The sequence below is a fragment of the Aphelocoma coerulescens genome, chromosome 26 (genome assembly GCF_041296385.1).
Source record: "Aphelocoma coerulescens isolate FSJ_1873_10779 chromosome 26, UR_Acoe_1.0, whole genome shotgun sequence".
NCBI lineage: Eukaryota > Metazoa > Chordata > Aves > Passeriformes > Corvidae > Aphelocoma > Aphelocoma coerulescens.
The window spans coordinates 4,383,153-4,401,478 of record NC_091039.1 but is presented as its reverse complement, the minus strand read 5'-3'; the positions used below and the strand labels follow the sequence as shown (position 1 = coordinate 4,401,478).

Below are 18,326 nucleotides of genomic sequence, written 5' to 3'. Positions count from 1 at the left end.
TCTGCACCAGGGTCCCCAGGAAGGGGCCGGAGGGGGCTGCAGAAGGGGAGGGATGGAGGTGCTGGGCTGGTCACCCCGCTTGCCGTAGCCGCCGGCAGTGCCACGGGTGACTCAGGGTGGCCGACGTAACCAACACCCGTTTGCCAGCTCGCCCCGTGTCCCTGAGTCACCGTCCCCAGTCTCGTGGCAAGTTGTCACCGCGCGTCACTGCACGCGAGCCCCTTTGCCGTGACGCCCGTCCCAGCACAGGGCAAATCTCCAGCAGCACCCCGAGGTCATCGCCACCAGAAACCCCCAAAAGCACCCGGCCAGCAGCGATCTTCGGTGACCCCGGGGGCTCCCCCCCCCCCCCCCCTCCCCCAGGTACCTTCGCCCCACTGGGACCATTCCCACCCGGGTGACCCAGGTGGAAACGTAATCCCAGAAGTTCCCACGCGAGCTGTGGCGGGCGGGGTCCGGAGCTGGCACTGGGTGGGTCCCCCCGCCCTGGACCCTTCGGTGCCCCCAGCTCCCTCCTAGCCGGGTTCTGGCTGCGGGGGGAGCAGCACAGTGGCGGGGGCGGGGTGTGAAGCGGTTTGGCTTCATCGCCGGAGTCTTTTTGTTTGCTTAGCGAAAAGTCCGGTTTCTTATCCTAAAATACAAAAATCCCAGCTGGGGTTGCGCTGTGCCGCCCGTCCCGCTCTCCAAACCCCCCGGCGCAATATCTGCAGCAGCACAAAGCGGGGGTGGCCCGGGGGCTCTGCCGGCAGCGCCCGGCCTCGGTCGCCCCGGCGGCGGGGGAGGGTCGGGCAGGCGAGGGGAGGGGAAGGCCCAGGAGGGGAGGGCAAACGAGAGGAGGGCCGGGCCGGCCGGCAGCTGCTGCTTGCGGAGCCGGAGGTCGTTTCCTGCTCGCTGTCGCCCGGCTGCGCCCAGCTCCGGTCCCTCCCCACTCCCCGGTCCGTGCCTCAGTTTCCCCCGCCGAGGGGCTGTGGAGGTGAGTGGGGGGTGAAGATGGGCAGAGCATCCCTGGGCGTGGGGGGGCCGGGCTCTGCTGCCCCCCCAGCCCCGTGTCCTCCAGCATCCCGATCGCCGGTGCCCTCCGCCCGCCCCGCTGAGAGCATCGCTGCGCAGGGCGGGGACGGGGGGTGACAAAACCGAGGGGTGATTCTGCGGGGCTGGGGGGGCTCAGACCCCCCGAACCCCTGTCCTGCGTGTCCCTGGGACGCTCCGTGGCAGGGTAGCGCTTTTTCTCCGGCAGACCCCTCCGCACAGCCTCTCCCGGGGGCAGCGGGGTCCTCCCTGCTCCATCCTCGCTGCTTTTGCCCTCCAGCCTCTGACCTCTGCTGCCCCCGGGACAAAGGGAAAAGTGAGGGGTCCCTGCTCCTCCTCCTCCATTCCCAGAGCCACCAGCGCTCTGGGATGAGTAGGATGGGGTGGGAAGAGCTTTGCTAAGATCCATGAGGGATGCTCTGTGGCATCATCGCAGAGATGTCTTTGTCATAGATGTGGTTTGGGGTAAAGGAGAAGCAGAAAGAGGAAAATGATGTGGGGCGTGAAGCCTGGCTGTGACCCGACTTCCTCTTTTTACCAAAATTCAGCTGCAAGCGGCAGGTCCCTCCATGGGCTGGTGCTGGCCGGGGGGGCAGGCTGAGCAGCAAAAATAGGGGGGCACGTTTGCTCCTCCCTAAGTGTTGTCTGTGGCCAGGGCTCCCTGGGACATGGCCAGGCTGTGGCTTGTGGATCCCCGGCAAAGGGCAATGCAGGTTTGTCCCCTCTCCTCAGCCCTTCTCCCCACAGCTCCATGCTGAGGCCTTGCAAAGCTGGGCTGTGCTCATGCACCCACATCCCTGCCTCAAACCAGAGCAGCTGACAGGGATTTTTCCCTCCCTCCAAGGATTAAAACCCACCCAAATCAAGGCAAGTTTCCATGGCAGTGGCCAGGGTGGTCTCCCTACCCAGTGCCATACCTGGGATGTTTCTCCTGAGCACAATAATGCTTGTAAGAGCTTCCAGTGCCTTCACCCCTTCCTGGTACCCTCTCAGATCAGCTGGTGGTTGAAAGCAAGGCCAAGCTGTTGGGTGGTCACAAGAAACCCTCCATCCTGCCCACTGGCCTTTTGCTGGAAGGGCTTTCATGGGTCCATCCCAGCTCAGCAGCCTGGCTTGCAGTCTCCAGGCTGGATCCCAGACCCAGAACAGCCTGTCCACACTGGGAGCCAGCGCAGCAGCGGCGAGGCGATCTGCTGAAATTCTTCCCAGCTTTCATTAGCTCTGGAGCCATGTCCTTTCCCACCCTATTTCCATGTGCCTGCAAGACACGTGAGCTCCCGAGCAGCTTCCCCCACCTTCTCCCAAGAGGCTGCTTCTCTGCATGCAAGGGCAAGAGGGACACCCTGACCTCCAAATGGGGTGGGGTGTCCCTGCCTCCTGGGGTGCTCCCCATGTGTGGGGCGCGGGTGATGTCCCCACAGGCAGGTCTGCAGCCAACCAAAGCCGACATGAGATGAGTCAGGGCTGGCTGCAACCCCCCCTCCTCCCTCCTGCTTGCAGGAACAGTGTGAAGGGAAGAAAAGGCTTTGATGGGGAGAGCAGAGCCTGGCTCTGACTGCGCCCTCCTCCACTGCCACTGGCCTTTGTGGGCTGAAAGCTGGGTTTTTGTATCAACCCTGCAGGAACTGAGTTTTCCTAGGAGTTTCTGACCTTGCTTGCAGTTGTCAAGGCGGGTTGAGTGTGCCAGAGTGCTGGCAGGATAATCCTTTCTGTAGGAAGCTGTGTAACACAAGGCTTGTTGTTCTGCCTCCTCTGAGCCTCCCTGCCAAAGCGTAGGGGCTGGAAAGCTTTCCCGGGCAGCACGCTTGTCCTGGCATCATGTCCAGTGGGAATCAAGGCCGAGAGAGGGCTTTTTTCAGAGCCGGGGCTGCTGAGGCTGGAGTAGATGCTCCCAGCCTGAGCAGCTGCCTTTGCCCCATCTCCCTGGGGCTGCTGTGTGGTGACCTTGGCAGGTGCCAGTGCAGTGACATGAGCTCCTGGGGGGCAACCCAGGATGGGGCACTGGCCAGCCAGTGCTGCCTGGGCATCCTCTATGGTAGGAGGACAGGTGGGAGCACTGCAAACTCTCCAGGGAGGTTCGCAGCGGTGCCTCAGTTTCCCCAGGCTCATCCTGTCCTTCTTGCAGCGCTCAGGGGAAGAGCAGAAATCTGTCCCCAGGTCTCACAGCCCTGTCAGGAAGGCATAGGCCATGTGCTCTGTCCCCACGCTGCCACTCAGGTGGGTGCCAGCCCCTGCTCTGCCCCGCTGGGTGCCTTATCCTCTGCCCAGAAAGGAAGTGGTTAAAACGCCCGGATTTCCTGACTGTGGTGATGGAAGGGAAGGTGGCTTGCAGAAGTGATTGGAGGGAAGGTGACCTGCAGAACTGCTTCGCAAGGCACGTTCTGGTGTCGGGAAAGTCCTGAGTGAGACTGAACTTGAAATCCAGCTAGAATTCAGTCTTCCCAGCCAAAATTTAAGCGCACGCTTAAATAACTCCTTTCTCCGCCCACCCCCAGCCCCCTCCTCCTGAGGGCTCCTTAATTTATTCACGGCATGCTTGTCCCACTGCAGGGGTGGCCGCCACTTTCCGGGTGCTGCCACGTGCCCGCGATAACACTCGGGGCGAGAGGGCAAAGAGCGGTGGTTCAAAGGTAGGAGCTCTCCGTCTTCCCGAGCCTTCCCACCGGATCCTCCTTGGCAGCACCGTGTCTCCGCCAGCTGCTTTGCCGGGCTGGGGGAGCCTTTCACAGCCTCGGGGCTTGGCGACAGTGGCCGGAAAAGGCAAAACTTTGTTCTTCGTGCTGGGGCTGGCAAGACAGAGGATGGCACAGGCGGGTGCTCGGGGCAGTGCTGGGAGTGGGAGACAGATGCAAGGAGAGCTGGGAGATGCCAGGGGCAGGGGGTTTTGGGATGCCCAGGGGGGATGTGCTGCACCCCTCCTTCCACGGCTTCTGTGGCATGATGGGGCTGTTTGCAGGGTGATTTGACTTTTATTTGATTTCCTCACCGCTGCTTCCTCTGTGCTAATCTGCTTCCACCCGCTCCAGGAGTGGTAGAAGGGGAGGTGGGGGAAAAGTTCACCCCACTCCAGCTGCAGAAGCCAGGCTGGTGGGATGGATCCTGTCCTCCTCCCTATGGCCCTAGGGCCGGTCTTGCTGGTTTTTTGCAGCAGCTGTGGCTGATTCCTAAAGCCAGGCGCTCCCTCCCATCCCCCCCGTAGTGAGGCCAGGGCTGCAGAGGAAGGAAGCGATGTCTTTGCTCCAAAACAACTCGCTCTGCTCTTGGCTGTTGCAGGTACCTTCTGTATGGAGGAAGCTGCTTACTGCTGCCACAGCCCTCCCCATCCCCTCCCCTGACACCACCGTGGCAGGGTGACACCGTGGCTCTCTGGGTGCAGCATTCGGGGACGGCTCCACCAGCTGCTGCCACAAAGTGTGTCAATTTTGACAGTGCCATCACCACCCAACAGCACCTGCAGCTGCGAAAGCTGGCACTGAGACACCAGGTCTGGTACCGGATGCGTTTGGGGGTGGGGATCCACGAGGGTCCCCTCCCTGCTGACTTCTGCTGTTCCTCTGCCAGGCTTCTGGGTGACACGGGATGAGTGTGCCGGCCAACGAGCCGGGCAACCCGGCCCATGCCATCTTTGAGAGGTTCCTGCGTGCTGGGGAGTGCCGGGAGGTGCTGGGCTGCTTTGTGGAGCTGTGCCAGCAGCTGGGGCTGCAGGGCAGTGGGCTGCAGCTCTACCACGGCCTGAAGGCTGCCCTCAACTACTGGAATGCCAAGGCCCTGTGGAGCAAGCTGGATAAGAAAGCCGGGCACAAGGACTACGACCAGGGCACAGCCTGTGCTGGCACCAAGGTACCCGGGATGTGGGGTGAGGGGTTTGGGTCCCTCCCTGCCCTGTGTCCTTGTCTCCAGGGTGAGAACATCCCTTGGGGTACTCTGGCTCTCATCCCAGGAGGATGCAGGATGTGCCAAGCGGGAGGTTGATGGAGTTTAATGGGACAGGATGTTAATTAGCACTGCTCAGCTCCCCATGGCACGATGCCGCCTCAGTGCCATGCAGCCAGCAGCGTCCTTCCTCCTCCCAGCTGCTTCTCGCTGGGGACATCTCATGGTGGGGCTGAGGGACCTGTCAAGTCCTTTCTGGGAGACAGGAGCATCCCAAGTAGGATTTCCCCTTGGGGACATCTGTTCCCTGTCCCACAGATGATGGCTTTTGTCCTGACTGCTGTGTCCTGTTGTCCCAGCCCCGTGCAGAAGCCATCAGGAGACAAAACCCATGTCAGGCCTGCAGCAGACCTGCACCTTATCTCATCCAGTGCTTTAATTGCTGCCATTCCCCTGACTGCCATTGCCCTGGGTGAAGGCAAGGTTCAGGGGGTGGGAGGCACCCCGATTTGCAGGGAGAATCAGCGAGAAAAAGGCAATAGCGGGGAGGGCCAGATCCTGACCCAGCGAGCGGGGAGGTGCTGCCTTTGGGAGTGCTGGGGGGTTCACCCAAACCCCACTCTGGGTCTGCCCACCCCCTTGACCCTGCCCGTCCTGTGCCATGGCAGTGCCTGGTGGTGGGCGCCGGGCCCTGCGGGCTGCGGGTGGCCATCGAGCTGGCGCTGCTGGGGGCCCGCGTGGTGCTGCTGGAGAAGCGCGACTCCTTCTCCCGCAACAACGTCCTGCACCTCTGGCCCTTCACCATCCACGACCTGCGGGCGCTGGGCGCCAAGAAGTTCTATGGGCGCTTCTGCACTGGCACGCTGGACCACATCAGTGAGTTTTAGGAGAACCAGGCTCTGGGGTCCCCGTCTGTGGGGAGTCCAGGGACCCGGGGGTGCAGCCCTGAGTACCCCTCTGCCCTCCCAGGTATTCGGCAGCTCCAGCTGATCCTGCTGAAGGTGGCTTTGCTCCTGGGGGTTGAGGTGCACATCAATGTGCGGTTTGAGGGCCTTGTTCCCCCCACGGGCAAGGCAGGTACGGTATCTGTGCAGGGCGGGCGGCATTCCTGGGGACAAGGACAGGGCTGTGCGTGGCCACTCTGAGCTCCCCAATCCTTCTGCTAGCCCAAGGCATGCCTTTTTGGGGGGGGAATGAGATGCAGCCCTTTCCCTGCTCCCTGGGAACCGGCACATTCATGACCCCCCTTCTCCCTGCAGGTGGCTGGCAGGCTGTGCTGCAGCCCAGCTCCTCTCCCCTCACCCACTACGAGTTCGACGTCCTCATCTCAGCTGGCGGTGGCAAATTTGTCCCTGAAGGTGACATCAGGTGTCCCTGCAGCCCCAGGACCAATGTGGGGGGCTGGGTGGGGGCTCACGCCTCTCCCCTCCTGCAGGGTTCAAGCGGAAGGAGACGCGTGGGAAGTTGGCCATTGGCATCACCACCAACTTCATCAACCGCCACAGCCGGGCCGAGGTGGAGGTGGCTGAGATCAGCGGCGTGGCCCGAATCTACAACCAGAAGTTCTTCCAAAACCTCTACAACAAAACAGGTCAGTGGTCCCAGCCCCCGCATGGGAGGCGCTGGGGGCTCCTGTCCCCTCCTGAGGGAGCTGGAGGCTCAGCCCCAGGGTGTCCCCGGTGATGGGGTGCATTTCCCTACATGGTACCCCACTGCAGGGGACATTTGATGTTCTGAGCCCAGTGCTGGGGCACCCTGTGGCCCTGGCTCAGCCCCTTCCCCATCACCAGGCATCGACCTGGAAAACATCGTGTACTACAAGGATGACACTCACTATTTCGTCATGACGGCCAAGAAGCAGAGCCTGCTCAAGAAGGGGGTCATCCTCCAGGTGAGAAGGGCAGGATCTGGCCCTGGGATCCCACAGTAAGCGGGATGCAAATCGTGGGTGCTGGTTTGACTGCACACCCCTGGGGTGGTGGATGCTGCAGCAGCTGTTGCCTGTGCCACAGGAAAAATCCTTCCAGGGTTCTCAGAGTGCAGTGGCACAGCTGCACCCCAGAGCTGCGTGCTCCTGGGCTGAGGGACAAACAGCACCTCCCACACCCCAGCCAGCTTCACCCCATCTCCGCAGGACAAAGCGGACATCGAGAGCCTCCTGTCCCCAGACAATGTGAACTGGGACGCCCTCCTTAGCTACGCCAAAGAAGCTGCCAACTTCTCCACCAACTACTGCCTGCCCGAACTGGAGTTTGCCCTCAACCACCGGGACCTGCCGGATGTTGACATGTTCGACTTCACCTGCATGACGCGCTCGGAGAACGCGGCGCTGGTGCGGGAGCACAATGGGAGCCGGCTGCTCCTGGGGCTGGTGGGCGACTGCTTGGTGGAGGTGAGAGTTTCTCCTGCAGCATCACCTCATGCCTCCACTTCCCTCTGCCTGTAAAATGCATTGGTTGCAATATATTTCCCCTCCCTAAGTGCTTCTCATCCCAGTTGCCCAGTGCACCCCATCCTTGGGCAAGCTCCCAGTAGTGGCATGCTCTGGGGAGGTTATCCCCCTTCTCCAGCCCCACCAGAGATTTGGGGTTGGCTCAGGATGGAGGAGCAGCCCAGCCCCCCCCCCAGAAGCAGCCGTGCTGGCTGGGGAGGAGACGGCCACCCATCCTCTCTGTGCGCGTCCTGCCGCCACTCCCTCTTTCATCCCTGGCCAAGCCTGGCAGCTCTCAGCCTCCTCCCAGCTGCCCTGACCAGCCATGCAACTCCAGTTCCAGCTCTGCCTTTTCCTTCGCAGCCCTTCTGGCCGCTGGGCACCGGGGTGGCCAGGGGCTTCCTTGCCGCCTTCGATGCAGCGTGGATGGTGCGACGATGGGCGGCCGGGACACCCCCGCTGGAGGTGCTGGCCGAGAGGTGAGTGTCCCCATCCCGCTGGGATGGGTCTGGAGCACGTGAGGATGGTGGCAGCGATGCCAGCCCTGTCCCTTGCACCCAGGGAGAGCATCTACCAGCACCTCTCGCAGACGTCCCCAGACAACACCAACAAGAACATCAGTCAGTACAGCATCGACCCGGCCACGCGCTACCCCAACATCAACCTGCAGGCCATCAAAGCCAGCCAGGTACCTGGCCAGGTCCTGCCATGGGACAGCCAGCCAGCCCAGCCTCCCTGGCTGTCAGGTGACACTAATTTGCCCAGTCCCCTGTCCCCAAAGGGTGTGAGACTGAAGCTATTAGTCCCCAGGACATCGAGTACATCGCCCATTGTGGATGGCGGAGGGTTCTGGAGAGTTGTGTGGGGCTGTCCCGGTGTCCCCCTTGCTGGGGCCAGCTCCCTGCGCAGTGCCATTGGCTCTGTGCAGGTGGTGACCACCACTGGCATGTCCCCATTGGCAGGTCAAGGACCTCTACCTCGTGGGCATGGTGGAGGTGGACCACAAGAGGAAGAGCGACAACCGGCTCAGCACTGGTAGGAGCAACCAGTCCTGCCCAGCAGCCCATGCCCAAGTGACTCCTGCCTTGATTTTCCTCCCCCTCCTTGTTTCTTGCGCCCTGGCCTGTGTCCAGCAGGCTGTCCTGGTGACACCACTGGTTTCTATGCCCTCTGCTTGTGGCCCACGTTGGGACACAGTCCCCCTGCTGCCTTCTGGGGAGGAGACTGTGCCTCTCCAGCCTGCACTGATGCTGAGCCATGAAATATTGACAGATGCTTTATCAACCCATTTATTGAGACTTGCAGGGATGGTTGCAGGGGGGGGAGGAGGTGTCTCAGGTCGCTCCCATGAGATCCCTTTCCTGTTAAAGCACTGATGCTGAGGCAGGAGGTGGGCTGGGGGGGGTTGTCCCCTGTCTCTGTGGAATGGGGACACACAGGCTGCCTCCCCAGCAGCCCCTGGAGACGTCTACGAAGAGCTGCTGAGCTGGTGCCAGGCCAGCACGGCTGGATACCCTGGCGTGGCCGTGACCAACTTCACCACCTCCTGGACCAGTGGCTTGGCCCTCTGCGCCCTCATCCACCACTTCCGCCCGGACCTGGTGTGAGTGCCTGGGACCCCCCGGAACCCTCCACTCTGCAGAGCCCACCCTGATGGCAGCTGTGTCTCCCCTCAGGGACTTGGACTCAGTGGACCCGCAGAATGCCATTCGGACCCACCAGATGATGCTGGACATAGCAGAGCAGGAGCTGGGCATCCAGCCTGTGCTCTCCAGTGCTGAGATGGCCACCATGGCAGAGCCTGACCGCCTGGGCCTCATCACCTACCTCAGCCAGTTCTATGAAGTTTTCAGGACCTCTTCAGGTGTGAGATTTTGGGGGGATTTGTCCCGTCCTGAGGCCCACTGGGGCTGGCTGGGTGCTCTCTTTGTTGGGTGGGTCCCACCAAAATGGCCATGTCCTGTGCAGAGGTGGAGGTCAGCAAGAAGCCACTGTCTCCCCGTGGCACGCGAGGGGCCATCCTCTTCCTCAGCAAGCTGCAGAAGAGCCGGAACCTGACACACAAACGTGCCCAGGTGAGGGACCCCCACCCAGACCCTCGTGACACACCAAAGCCCTGTCCCCCTCCCCACCCAAACCACCCCATTTGCATTTGCAGGACAGTGCCCAGAAGGACACTGAGGCCAAGAGGAGCCGCAGGGACACCGAGGTGGGTCTGCCCCAGGCACCCCAAGGGGTGTTCTGCTGGGGTGCAGCAGTCCTGGGGGGAGAGTGGGGGGCTGACCCTCCCCTTGGGTCACTTGTAGCTGGACACGGGGCTGGATGGAGACACTCCGGACAGTGCCCATGAGCTGCCGCAAACCACTGTGATGGACCCAGGGCAGGTTGGTCCTTGTGTCACCTTGGGATGGAGGGTCCTGCTCAGGGCTGGTGGGCACTGGAGGGGCACAGAGGCTGGCAGGGCCAAGCCAAGGGCTGGGACCAGGGCAGCGCAAGCAGACGCCTACAGGCTCCCAGCTCCTCCCTGCCTGTTTCCTGACCCAACTGGTTTTCCGGAGCCAAGTCTTGCCACTCCCTCACCCATCCCGAGCACCCAGACCTGGCGCTGCAAGAGGGGCAGAGCCCTGCCCCGTGCCCCCCATGGCTGCCTGCACAGCCACGGGGCAGGGTGGGTGCCAGGCCCCCGGTGCCACCCCAGCCTGTCCTCTCCCCCTGCAGCCGGCGAGGGAGAGGACAGGGGAGAACAGTGACGCCTGCTACTTCTGTGGCCGCCGTGTCTACATCCTGGAGCGAGCCAGCGCCGAGGGACGCTTCTTCCACCGCGGCTGCTTCCAGTGCCGGCGCTGCGGGGCCACCCTGCGCCTGGGCGACTACGCCTTCGACGAGGAGGATGGTGAGGTGGCTTTTGGGGAGTGGGAATGCTCGGGGCACAACTTCTCCACCTTGCAGGTTGTCACATGAGTTCGCCCCCCCTCCCCCCAGGTCATTTTTACTGCTCACTGCACTACCCCAATCCACCCAGCGTGGACCTGCCCCGGGATGAGGCTTCAGCACTGCCTGATGGGGTAAATCACCCTAAATCCCTGTAGGTGATGGAGGAGAGGCAAAGTGTGGAGGGGGGGCTTGGGCGTGGCCCTGTGCTGCATCACTCCTCTGCTCTGGCTCTGCTGTAGGATGCTGATGCTGCTGCCCACCCACCCTCAGAAGCTGGAAGCCCATGTGTGTCCCCCATGGAGCGGGCACCCAGTCCACCTCAGTCCACTCCAGCAGCCCCACAGCCAGGGGAAGAGCCTGGGGAGGTTGAGGACACTGCAGATGCTGGTGACATCGAGGAGCAGGAGCTGCTGGCACAGCCTGGGAGGGATGTGAGGGAAGAGGAGGTTCCCAGAGCGGAACCCCGAGGGACAGCAGAGGAGGGCGAGGAGAGTGGGGGCAGGAGGAAGATTATCCTTACACCACTGGAGAAGCTCAGTCTGTCCACGCTGAACCTCACCAGTGAAGCAGAGCCTGAGCCTCCACTGAAGCCAGCTCGTCTGCGGCCCCAAGCAGCACCTGAGGCCCTCCCTGCCCTGGGGCAGGGACAAGGCGCTTGGAAGCAGAAGGAGGGGAAAATTGACATGGAGAAAGGTAGGTGGTACAAATTGGAGTGTCCAGACAAGCAGAGCTCTCAGTCCCTTCAGGACGCGCTGTACCCACATCTTGCTCATGAGGAACCAGCCTGAAATGGCTCTTTCCTTGGGCAGATTTGGAGGAGAGTGACAGCGAGGAGGATGAGGAGGAGGAGGAGGAGGAGGAGAAAGAGGAGGAGGAGGAAGGCACAGGCCTTGGCATCATGAAAGAGTTGGTGAGGATTTTCCCCGGTGGCCCCACCAGCACACGTGGTAGCTGGGGCTCTTGCTCCTTTCACAGAGGCACCGGGTCTGGCTCAGCTGTGGCTGCCAAGGCAGGAGGTGCCTGGTGCAGGGCCTGTGCCTCCATCCTTTCACAGTACCCAGACCTGAGGGAAGAGGAGAAATACCCCACCTGGAAGCGCACATTGGCCCGCCGGGCCAGGGAATCCCAGGTGAAGCGGTTCTGCAGAGCCCAGGTAACCCACAGGGGAGACCCAGGTCCCCAGCGTGGCACTGTCCCCTCCATCTGTCCCCCTGCTGCTAGTGGCCACATGTTGGCAGGTGCTGGCCTGCAGGTGAGTGCTGCCTTTCTCTTCCAGGCCATCCAGAGACGGCTGGAGGAGATCGAGGTGACATTCCGGGAACTGGAGCAGCAGGGCATCAAGCTGGAGAAGCTACTCCGGGATGAGAACGGTAAGGCCAGGGTGGGTGGAGCACTGTGACCCTGTGATGGGGGTCTGCACCCCACTCACCATTCCCCTGTCCTGCAGAGAGCCCGGCTGACCAGCAGACACGGTGGACAAACCAGCTGCTGTACCTGGTCCAGAAGAAGAACAATCTGATGAGCGAGGAGTCGGACCTCATGATCGCGTAGGGCTTGGGGGATGCTCCCTGGTTGGTGTGGGGGCTCAGCTCACCCCAGTCCCCTGTGAACCCTGGACCCAGCACACCCTTTTCCTTCCCACAGGGTGCAGGAACTGAAGCTGGAGGAGCAGCAGTGTCAGCTTGACCAGAAGCTCCGGAGTTACATGAACAAGCAGGGTGAGTGCCAGCACGTGCCAGGGGGAGGATGCCTTTGCATGGTGTGGGGAGCAGCTCAGGGCTTGTGGCCTTCCCAGCCCTACTCTGGCCCCCTGCACCCACAGAAACCCTGAAGACACCTGAGGATGAGAAGGCTGAGCAGGAGATCCTGAAGCAGCTGCTGGAGGTGGTGAATAAGCGCAACGTCCTCATCCAAATGCAGGAGGAGAAGCGGCTCAGTGAGCTGCGGCCTTGATCCTCACAGCCCCTGGAGCCACGGGATCCTCCTGGGGGACAAGCAGAGAGTGTGTGTGTGTGTGTGTGTGTGTGTGTGTGTGTGTGTGTGTGTGTGTGTGAGAGAGTCCCTCTCCTCTGAGCATCACTCTGAGCTACCTCTGGAGTTGGTGATGCCCCAGCTGCCCGCAGGCGCCAGCAGCCAATCCAGCTCCCTGCTTGCCAAAGTCTGTCACTGAGGGGCCAGACCCGCTGGGAGATGCTCACATGAGGAGACACTGAGAAGCACTCAGCTTTGGGGTGCTGAGAGGACATTCCTGTGCATGGCTGGATTGCCTTTGCCTTGTGCTTGTTGGAAAACAAGACTTGCAGGGGGCTGCAAAAGGGGGCTGTGGTGGCTCCCAGCAGCAAGGAAGTGACTGTGGCCACCAGAAGCAGCCCACAGGGCAGATGCCATATGTGCAGGGGCACTATCAGGAGTGGTCTCTCGAAGCCACCCTGGGACATCCTTCCCAGCTGAGGGCATCCATCCCAGCCTCACCCTCCATCTCAAGGGACATCTGGCTGTACAAGTGGGGGCCAGTGACAGACAAGATTGGGCTGATCCCGCTGCTCTGCACCACTGCTTTTGGATGCCACATCCATGCTGTCCCCAGCTGCTGCAGGAAACCAGGGTCAGAACCCTGCCATGAGCCCTTTGGGCAAGGGAAGGGCTTTTTGTCCAGTAGCTCCCAAGGGAATTGTGCTCAGGGCCAGTACTCTAACACCAAGGACAAGGGACACCAGCAGCTGTCCCTCCTTGCCCCTTTGGGATTTCTTCTGCTTGGCAATGCCATAGTGGTCTTTGCACAGACCTCAGACGCCCCTGGAGTCCCTGGCTGTTGCAGGGTGGCCTCTGTGGCCATATGGCAGCCCCAGCTGTGTTGGGATGGGGGTCCCAGGCATAGATTCCTCTCTTAGCAACACCACCCTGTGTTCAGCCCTCATCCTGCCATTCCCCTCAGCACCTCCTCCAGTCCTCCCAATCCTGCTGCAAACCCACTCCCTTCAAATAAAGCCCCCCTGACCTGGTGCCAAAGGTTAAAATACAGCCTTTATTTTCCATCTGAGTCAAAACTGGTTGCCAGAACAGCCACCAGCACAAACTTTGAGGCCACCCCAGGCAAGGGGAGCCTCAGCCTCTCAAGCCTTCCAGCTAGGCCAGTGGGTCCCTCCATGTACAAAAGGGTGTGTTTAAAAAGACAGCAATAAAAATCTGCCTCCATCGTGGTTCTCACAGGGGTCAATGCAATAAATCTACTCCAAAAATCTTAGTTTTCACCCAGAGGCAGCTGTCAAACCTGCATGACTGCACTGGCTGCAGTGCTGCTCTCCTAAAATCTGAAGTCAGCTAAAAACAAGGATCAAAAAGGGGACACGGTGGAGCCAAGGGGACAATTGTGGAACACCCACAGCCTCAGCTCAGCCTTCGCTGGGACGCTCCTGCAGCGCCCGCAGTGCCATCCACATCTGGTCCTTGGTGCCATGCAGCATCTTCACCTCCATGGTGTGAAACAGGTGGAGACCGGTGGCGAGGACGAGGACGCCGAGGGCGAGAAAGGCCAGCAGGCAGAAGGAGAGCTTGGGGAAGGGCTGCTCTGTGCCCAGTCCGGCCAGTATGCCCAGTGCAGCCGCGGCCTGGAGCAGCAGCAGCAGCAAGGCCAGCACAGCCATCCTGCCCGAGGAGTAGCGCTGCCGCTGCGCCGCCTGCAGCCCCACACCCACCTCTGTCCGTGCCTCTGTCACCACATCCGCCAGCGCCAGGTCTGCGGGGACAGGGGCCCTCAGCGGGGTGGGACCTCCATATACCACTCCTATGCCCCCCATACCACCCCAATACCCTTCTCCCCACCTCTGCAGCCCTCCACAAGCAGCACCGCAAAGGGAAACATCCCCAACAAGCTCCATCCAACTCCACCAGTCCCCCCAGCACATGGTGGATGCTGGCAGCAGCCCCCAGGCTTACCAGCTGCGCCAAGGGTGGCACCCGCAGGCTGTCCCTGCCTCTGGATGTGCAGTGTTGCCATCACGGCTTCATGATCTGAGAAGGGGATGTCCGTGCCCAGGGCTGGCCCTGTGGTGGTCTTCAGCTCTTCACACTTCACTGTGAAGCTGGAGATGGCCTGGGTGAGGGGACAAGGGGGTCACACCAGTGCCTCACCCCCCCCACTCACAGCTGGTGGCCAACACTCCCCATACCTTGTAGAGGATGTAGTCAATGCGGATGCCCAGTGGGAAGGGCAGCAGCTCCGACTTGTCAATGAAGCAGTTGTCAGGGACAAGGGTGCAGCCGTTCTTACAGCCCTGAGACAAGAGCCTGGGTGAGTGGGGGGCTCTTGGAGTGCCCTGGGACCCCGCTCAGCCCCCCAGCTCACCTCAAAGCGCATGGCCTCAGCAAAGGCGTCCCGCAGCCCCGTCCAGCCACGCAGCAGCCGGATGCCCACATCTTCAGGGTGCATGTTCAGGTCCCCTCCCAGCAGCACCACGTCTGCTGCCTTTGAGGTGTGTCTGTGAGGACAGGGATGGCTGTCCTGCCCTGCCCTGCCCTGCACCAGACTGGAGTGACTGGGACCTGCCCAGTGCTCCTCAGCCTTATTCCTGACTGGGATTGGTGCAAGTGGGAGCTCTCTGCAGTGCAAGCCCCGGGGGCAGGGGTGACCACACACGTCCTGGGGACCCGCAGGGGGACACCGTGCAGCTGCTCACCGGATGAACTGTGCCAGCTCCCAGGCCTGCACCAGGCGGTGGGGCAGGTAGGCATCCTTCTCCCGGCAGTACTCAGCATGCAGCTGGAGAAAGAGGGAAAGGAAGCACAGGGGCTGTGACTCCCATGCTAACACCTGCCCTGCCCCCAGGCTCCCTGCAAACCCATCCTCTGAACAGTCCCTGCCAACACCTCTGTCTTTATGTCACCCCCACTGGGGAGAGCCTGGGATGCTCACCCCACTGCACAACCAGGTTGTGGGTCCCTGCCCCTCCCCCCGAGCAATATTTTATTAAATCAGTGCATAGTCCAGGGCAGAGTGGAGAGCAGTGCTTAAGCAAGGGGACAGTAAAAGAGGGGTACAGCCACTCATTCCCCTCCTCCCCATTGTCCCCCCCATGCTGGGTTCTTCCCTGGGGTGCTCACGTGGGTGACGTAGACGTTGAAGATGATCCCTGAGATCTTAATAATGACGAGACCGACGGACTTGCCGCAGAACCAGTCCCCGTGCTGGAGCTGCCAGAGGGAAAGGAGAGCAGGTCAGGGCTACTGAGGCTCTGTGGGGATGGACACCATGGTGCCACGTGCCCCCCACCCTGCTTACCATGTAGGGGTACCCGTTCAGTGAGTACTGGTAGAGTAGGGTGTCCAGGATGGGGAACCTGGAGAAGACGCAGAGGCCACTGCCGATCACCCCGCTGTGGGAGGGAAATGGCACAGTGAGGAAACGTGGTTCCCCTAGCCCTGAGCCAGGAGGATTCCCTGGATGCCTGGATCCTAGTGTGCTCCTGTGAGCATCCCAGTACCCAGGCATGGGGTCTCCCACAGCGACAGAGGTGACTTAAAGCACCTGCACTGGTCTCTGCAAGTGCTAAACTGGCAGAGCCCCACAGACAGCCCCAGGGGGGTGACCTTGCCCTTCTCACCTGCGGAAGTAATGGGAGAAGGGGTAGCAGCCTGCTAGTTTCACCCTCAGGTCACTGTAGTCCTGCTCGCTCCACACCTGGAGAACAGTGGGATAGGCTGAGAACAGTCACGCTCATCTCCCAGGCTGGGAATGGCTGCACTTGGCCCACAAACTGCCCTCACCTCCTGGAGCAGCACCAGGTCAAAGCCCTCCCGGCGCAGCGTGTCCCCGATGAGCCGGACGCGCTCCTGCCGCCGCTTGCTCAGGTAGCGGATGGCCCTGCCAGAGAGGGGTGACAGTCACAGCCTGGTGGGGACAGGTGATGGGGGCTGTCAGGGCCCACTGTGACCCAAAGCGAGGGAGAGAAAGAGGGCTCCAGTACCAGTAGAAGCAGGATGCAGCTGGGAAAGGTGGGAGGGGGAAAGGGCCGTGTGAGGACATGGGGACAAGAGGGATATGCAGGGAGGCTGTCTGGGGACAGCTTCTCCTGCCTGCAGAATTGAGGCAGCTCATCCTTGCTTGAGGTGCAAATGGGGGGTCTTTCTGGGGCTAACAAGCACAGAGGGGACAGGAGGCACTACCCAGCCAAGCACCTCATGGCCCTCTGGGGCTGGGAGAGTGGTGTGACCCCAAAATGAAGGGGACATGAAGATAACCCCAAGGTGGGACCCCTCTCCCAGTGCAGTGTCCCCATCTCCACCCACACAGCCTGGTGCAGACCTGGCAAACTCTGGACTCACCAGCAGTTGAGGTCGAAGATACGGAGGCGCAGGGTGGGCTCTCCCTCCATCGCTTGTCGGGGCTTTGCAGGGGCCAGAGGGCAACACCGAGCAGAGGGGAGGACCTGCAGGGAGTGGGTTGGAGTGACAGCTCAGGGCAGCCGGTGCAGGATGCAGGACGGAGCCAAGGAGCCAGGCTGGGAAGGCGGAAGGGCTGAGCTGGAGCAAAGGCCAGGAAGGAAAGAAGAGTGCTCAGAGTGCTCCAGGACTTTTCCCTCCCCCCCTGCGGGCAAGGCCCACCCCGAACCCCAAATTGCCCCCATACAGCGATCCATGTACCCAAACATGGATCCATATGACCCTTCATCCAGTGGCTGGGGACACCGGTGGGCCAGGGGTGGGGTACAGGGCTCAACCCCTCTTCCTGTCAGTGAGTTGCGTTCCAGGATGGACTTTCACCCTGGTTTCAGAGTGAATCCACGAACTACGGGCATGGGACACCATCACACACCTCCCCACTCGGGAAGCCCACGGATCCTCCTTGAGACCCCAAACCCCGGTGGAGCCAGCAGCTCCGGAGCAGCCCCAGCGCTCCGCCAGCCCCGCTTCTCCCATGCCTGACCCCGTGAGATCGTCCAGTTTCCGGTTTAGAAGCGAAAAAAAGCAACCCCGGAGCTCCAGGATGCCGGTGCGGGCAGCCGGGCTCTGCCTGCCCCGGCGAGATTACCGAGCGCCTCATCCCCTTCCTGAGCCGCGCTAATTAATGCCGGCGGCTTCTAGCAAGCCTAAACCCCGAGGGGCGCTCCCCGCTGCCCGAGGGATGGGGCGGGCGGCGGGGACAGCAGCGGGACACGGAGCGGGACAGCGGCAACAGGTGGAGCGGGGACAGCAGCGGGGCAAGCGGGGGAGAGCGGGGACAGGAGCGGGGCAAGCGGGGGAGAGCGGGGACAGGAGCGGGGCAAGCGGGGGAGCGGGGGGACAGGAGCATCGGAGCGACAGGAGGAGCGGGGACGGCAGCGGGACAGCCGGGGGAGCGCAGCAATAGGAGGAGCGGAGCTACAGGAGCAGAGGGACCGGGAGCAGCGGGGCCGGGAGCAGCGGGGCCGGGAGCAGCGGGGCGCGGAGCGATCGGAGGAGCCGAGAGCGGACCTGCAGCGGGCCGGGAGCGGCGCGGGGCCGCGGGACTACGCGTCCCGGCAGGCAGCGGAGCGGGGCGGAAGGGGCAGGACCGGCGCCGGGGCAGGGGCGGTGAATGGGGCCGGGAACGGGGCCGGGAACGGGGCCGGGAACGGGGCCGGGTGTGGTGGGTGTAACGGGGCGCGCCGGGGGTGCGGGTGGGACAGTGGGGTACGGGCGGCTCGCAGGGAAAGCGGCCGGTGGTGAAACACGTCGCCTGTGTCCCCTGCGTGTAGGACGGGGTGTGTGTAGCGAACAGCGAGCAGGGCTTGGAGGGGTGGTGGTGACTGGTGGGACAGACCAGCGCTCTGGCACCTGCTGCTGTGGGCCCCGTGTGTTCCTGAGCCCAGCGATGCTGCGGGGAAGCACAGCGGGAGCGTCTGCCATGGCCAGCCCGACCTTTCCCCACCAAACCCTGCAGTACTGATGCAAACTAGAGCAAAACACAGCTGGATGTGGCATCCTGGTACCCAGAACTGGGGTCCCAGGAGAAGCGTCACCCAGCCAAGGGGTTACGTGGGACACAGCAGCTCTCACAGTCCTGGCTGTTGAAGAAAATCCCAAGAAATAAAATAGGAACTTC

The 18,326-nt window shown here is 62.0% G+C and overlaps 2 protein-coding genes across 10 annotated transcripts; one reads left to right on the top strand and one right to left on the bottom strand.

Moving 5' to 3' along the window:
• The first annotated feature begins 893 nt into the window (after positions 1-893).
• MICAL1 (microtubule associated monooxygenase, calponin and LIM domain containing 1) lies at positions 894-13,462 on the top strand. 6 transcript variants are annotated; one of them, XM_068996047.1, is made up of 26 exons: positions 894-973; positions 4,303-4,513; positions 4,591-4,869; positions 5,571-5,778; positions 5,872-5,979; positions 6,162-6,260; positions 6,338-6,493; positions 6,693-6,793; positions 7,037-7,294; positions 7,697-7,812; positions 7,895-8,021; positions 8,296-8,368; positions 8,786-8,936; positions 9,010-9,197; positions 9,302-9,408; positions 9,492-9,542; positions 9,640-9,717; positions 10,052-10,226; positions 10,316-10,398; positions 10,507-10,960; positions 11,077-11,177; positions 11,322-11,420; positions 11,544-11,637; positions 11,715-11,814; positions 11,912-11,985; positions 12,090-13,462. In XM_068996047.1, the coding sequence occupies exons 3-26, from the start codon at positions 4,609-4,611 to the stop codon at positions 12,218-12,220; spliced, it is 3,393 nt and encodes a 1,130-aa protein (XP_068852148.1). In that variant the 5' UTR covers positions 894-973; positions 4,303-4,513; positions 4,591-4,608; the 3' UTR covers positions 12,221-13,462. The 6 variants fall into 6 exon arrangements, with proteins under 6 accessions (XP_068852148.1, XP_068852147.1, XP_068852145.1 ...); XM_068996046.1 differs by having other exon boundaries at positions 11,322-11,637; XM_068996044.1 differs by having other exon boundaries at positions 11,077-11,420.
• SMPD2 (sphingomyelin phosphodiesterase 2) lies at positions 13,273-17,779 on the bottom strand. Of its 4 annotated transcripts, none has more exons than XM_068996049.1 (11): positions 17,717-17,779; positions 16,589-16,786; positions 16,031-16,127; positions 15,868-15,944; positions 15,546-15,639; positions 15,368-15,457; positions 14,944-15,026; positions 14,613-14,745; positions 14,437-14,541; positions 14,204-14,360; positions 13,273-14,003 (listed from the first exon to the last, which is right to left on the bottom strand). In XM_068996049.1, exons 2-11 carry the CDS (start codon positions 16,636-16,638, stop codon positions 13,660-13,662), a joined length of 1,230 nt encoding a protein of 409 aa, XP_068852150.1. In that variant the 5' UTR covers positions 16,639-16,786; positions 17,717-17,779; the 3' UTR covers positions 13,273-13,659. The 4 variants fall into 4 exon arrangements, with proteins under 4 accessions (XP_068852150.1, XP_068852151.1, XP_068852149.1 ...); XM_068996050.1 differs by having other exon boundaries at positions 16,589-16,692; positions 17,717-17,772; XM_068996048.1 differs by lacking the exon at positions 17,717-17,779 and adding an exon at positions 17,079-17,306 and having other exon boundaries at positions 16,589-16,692.
• Between the last annotated feature and the right edge of the window lie 547 nt (positions 17,780-18,326).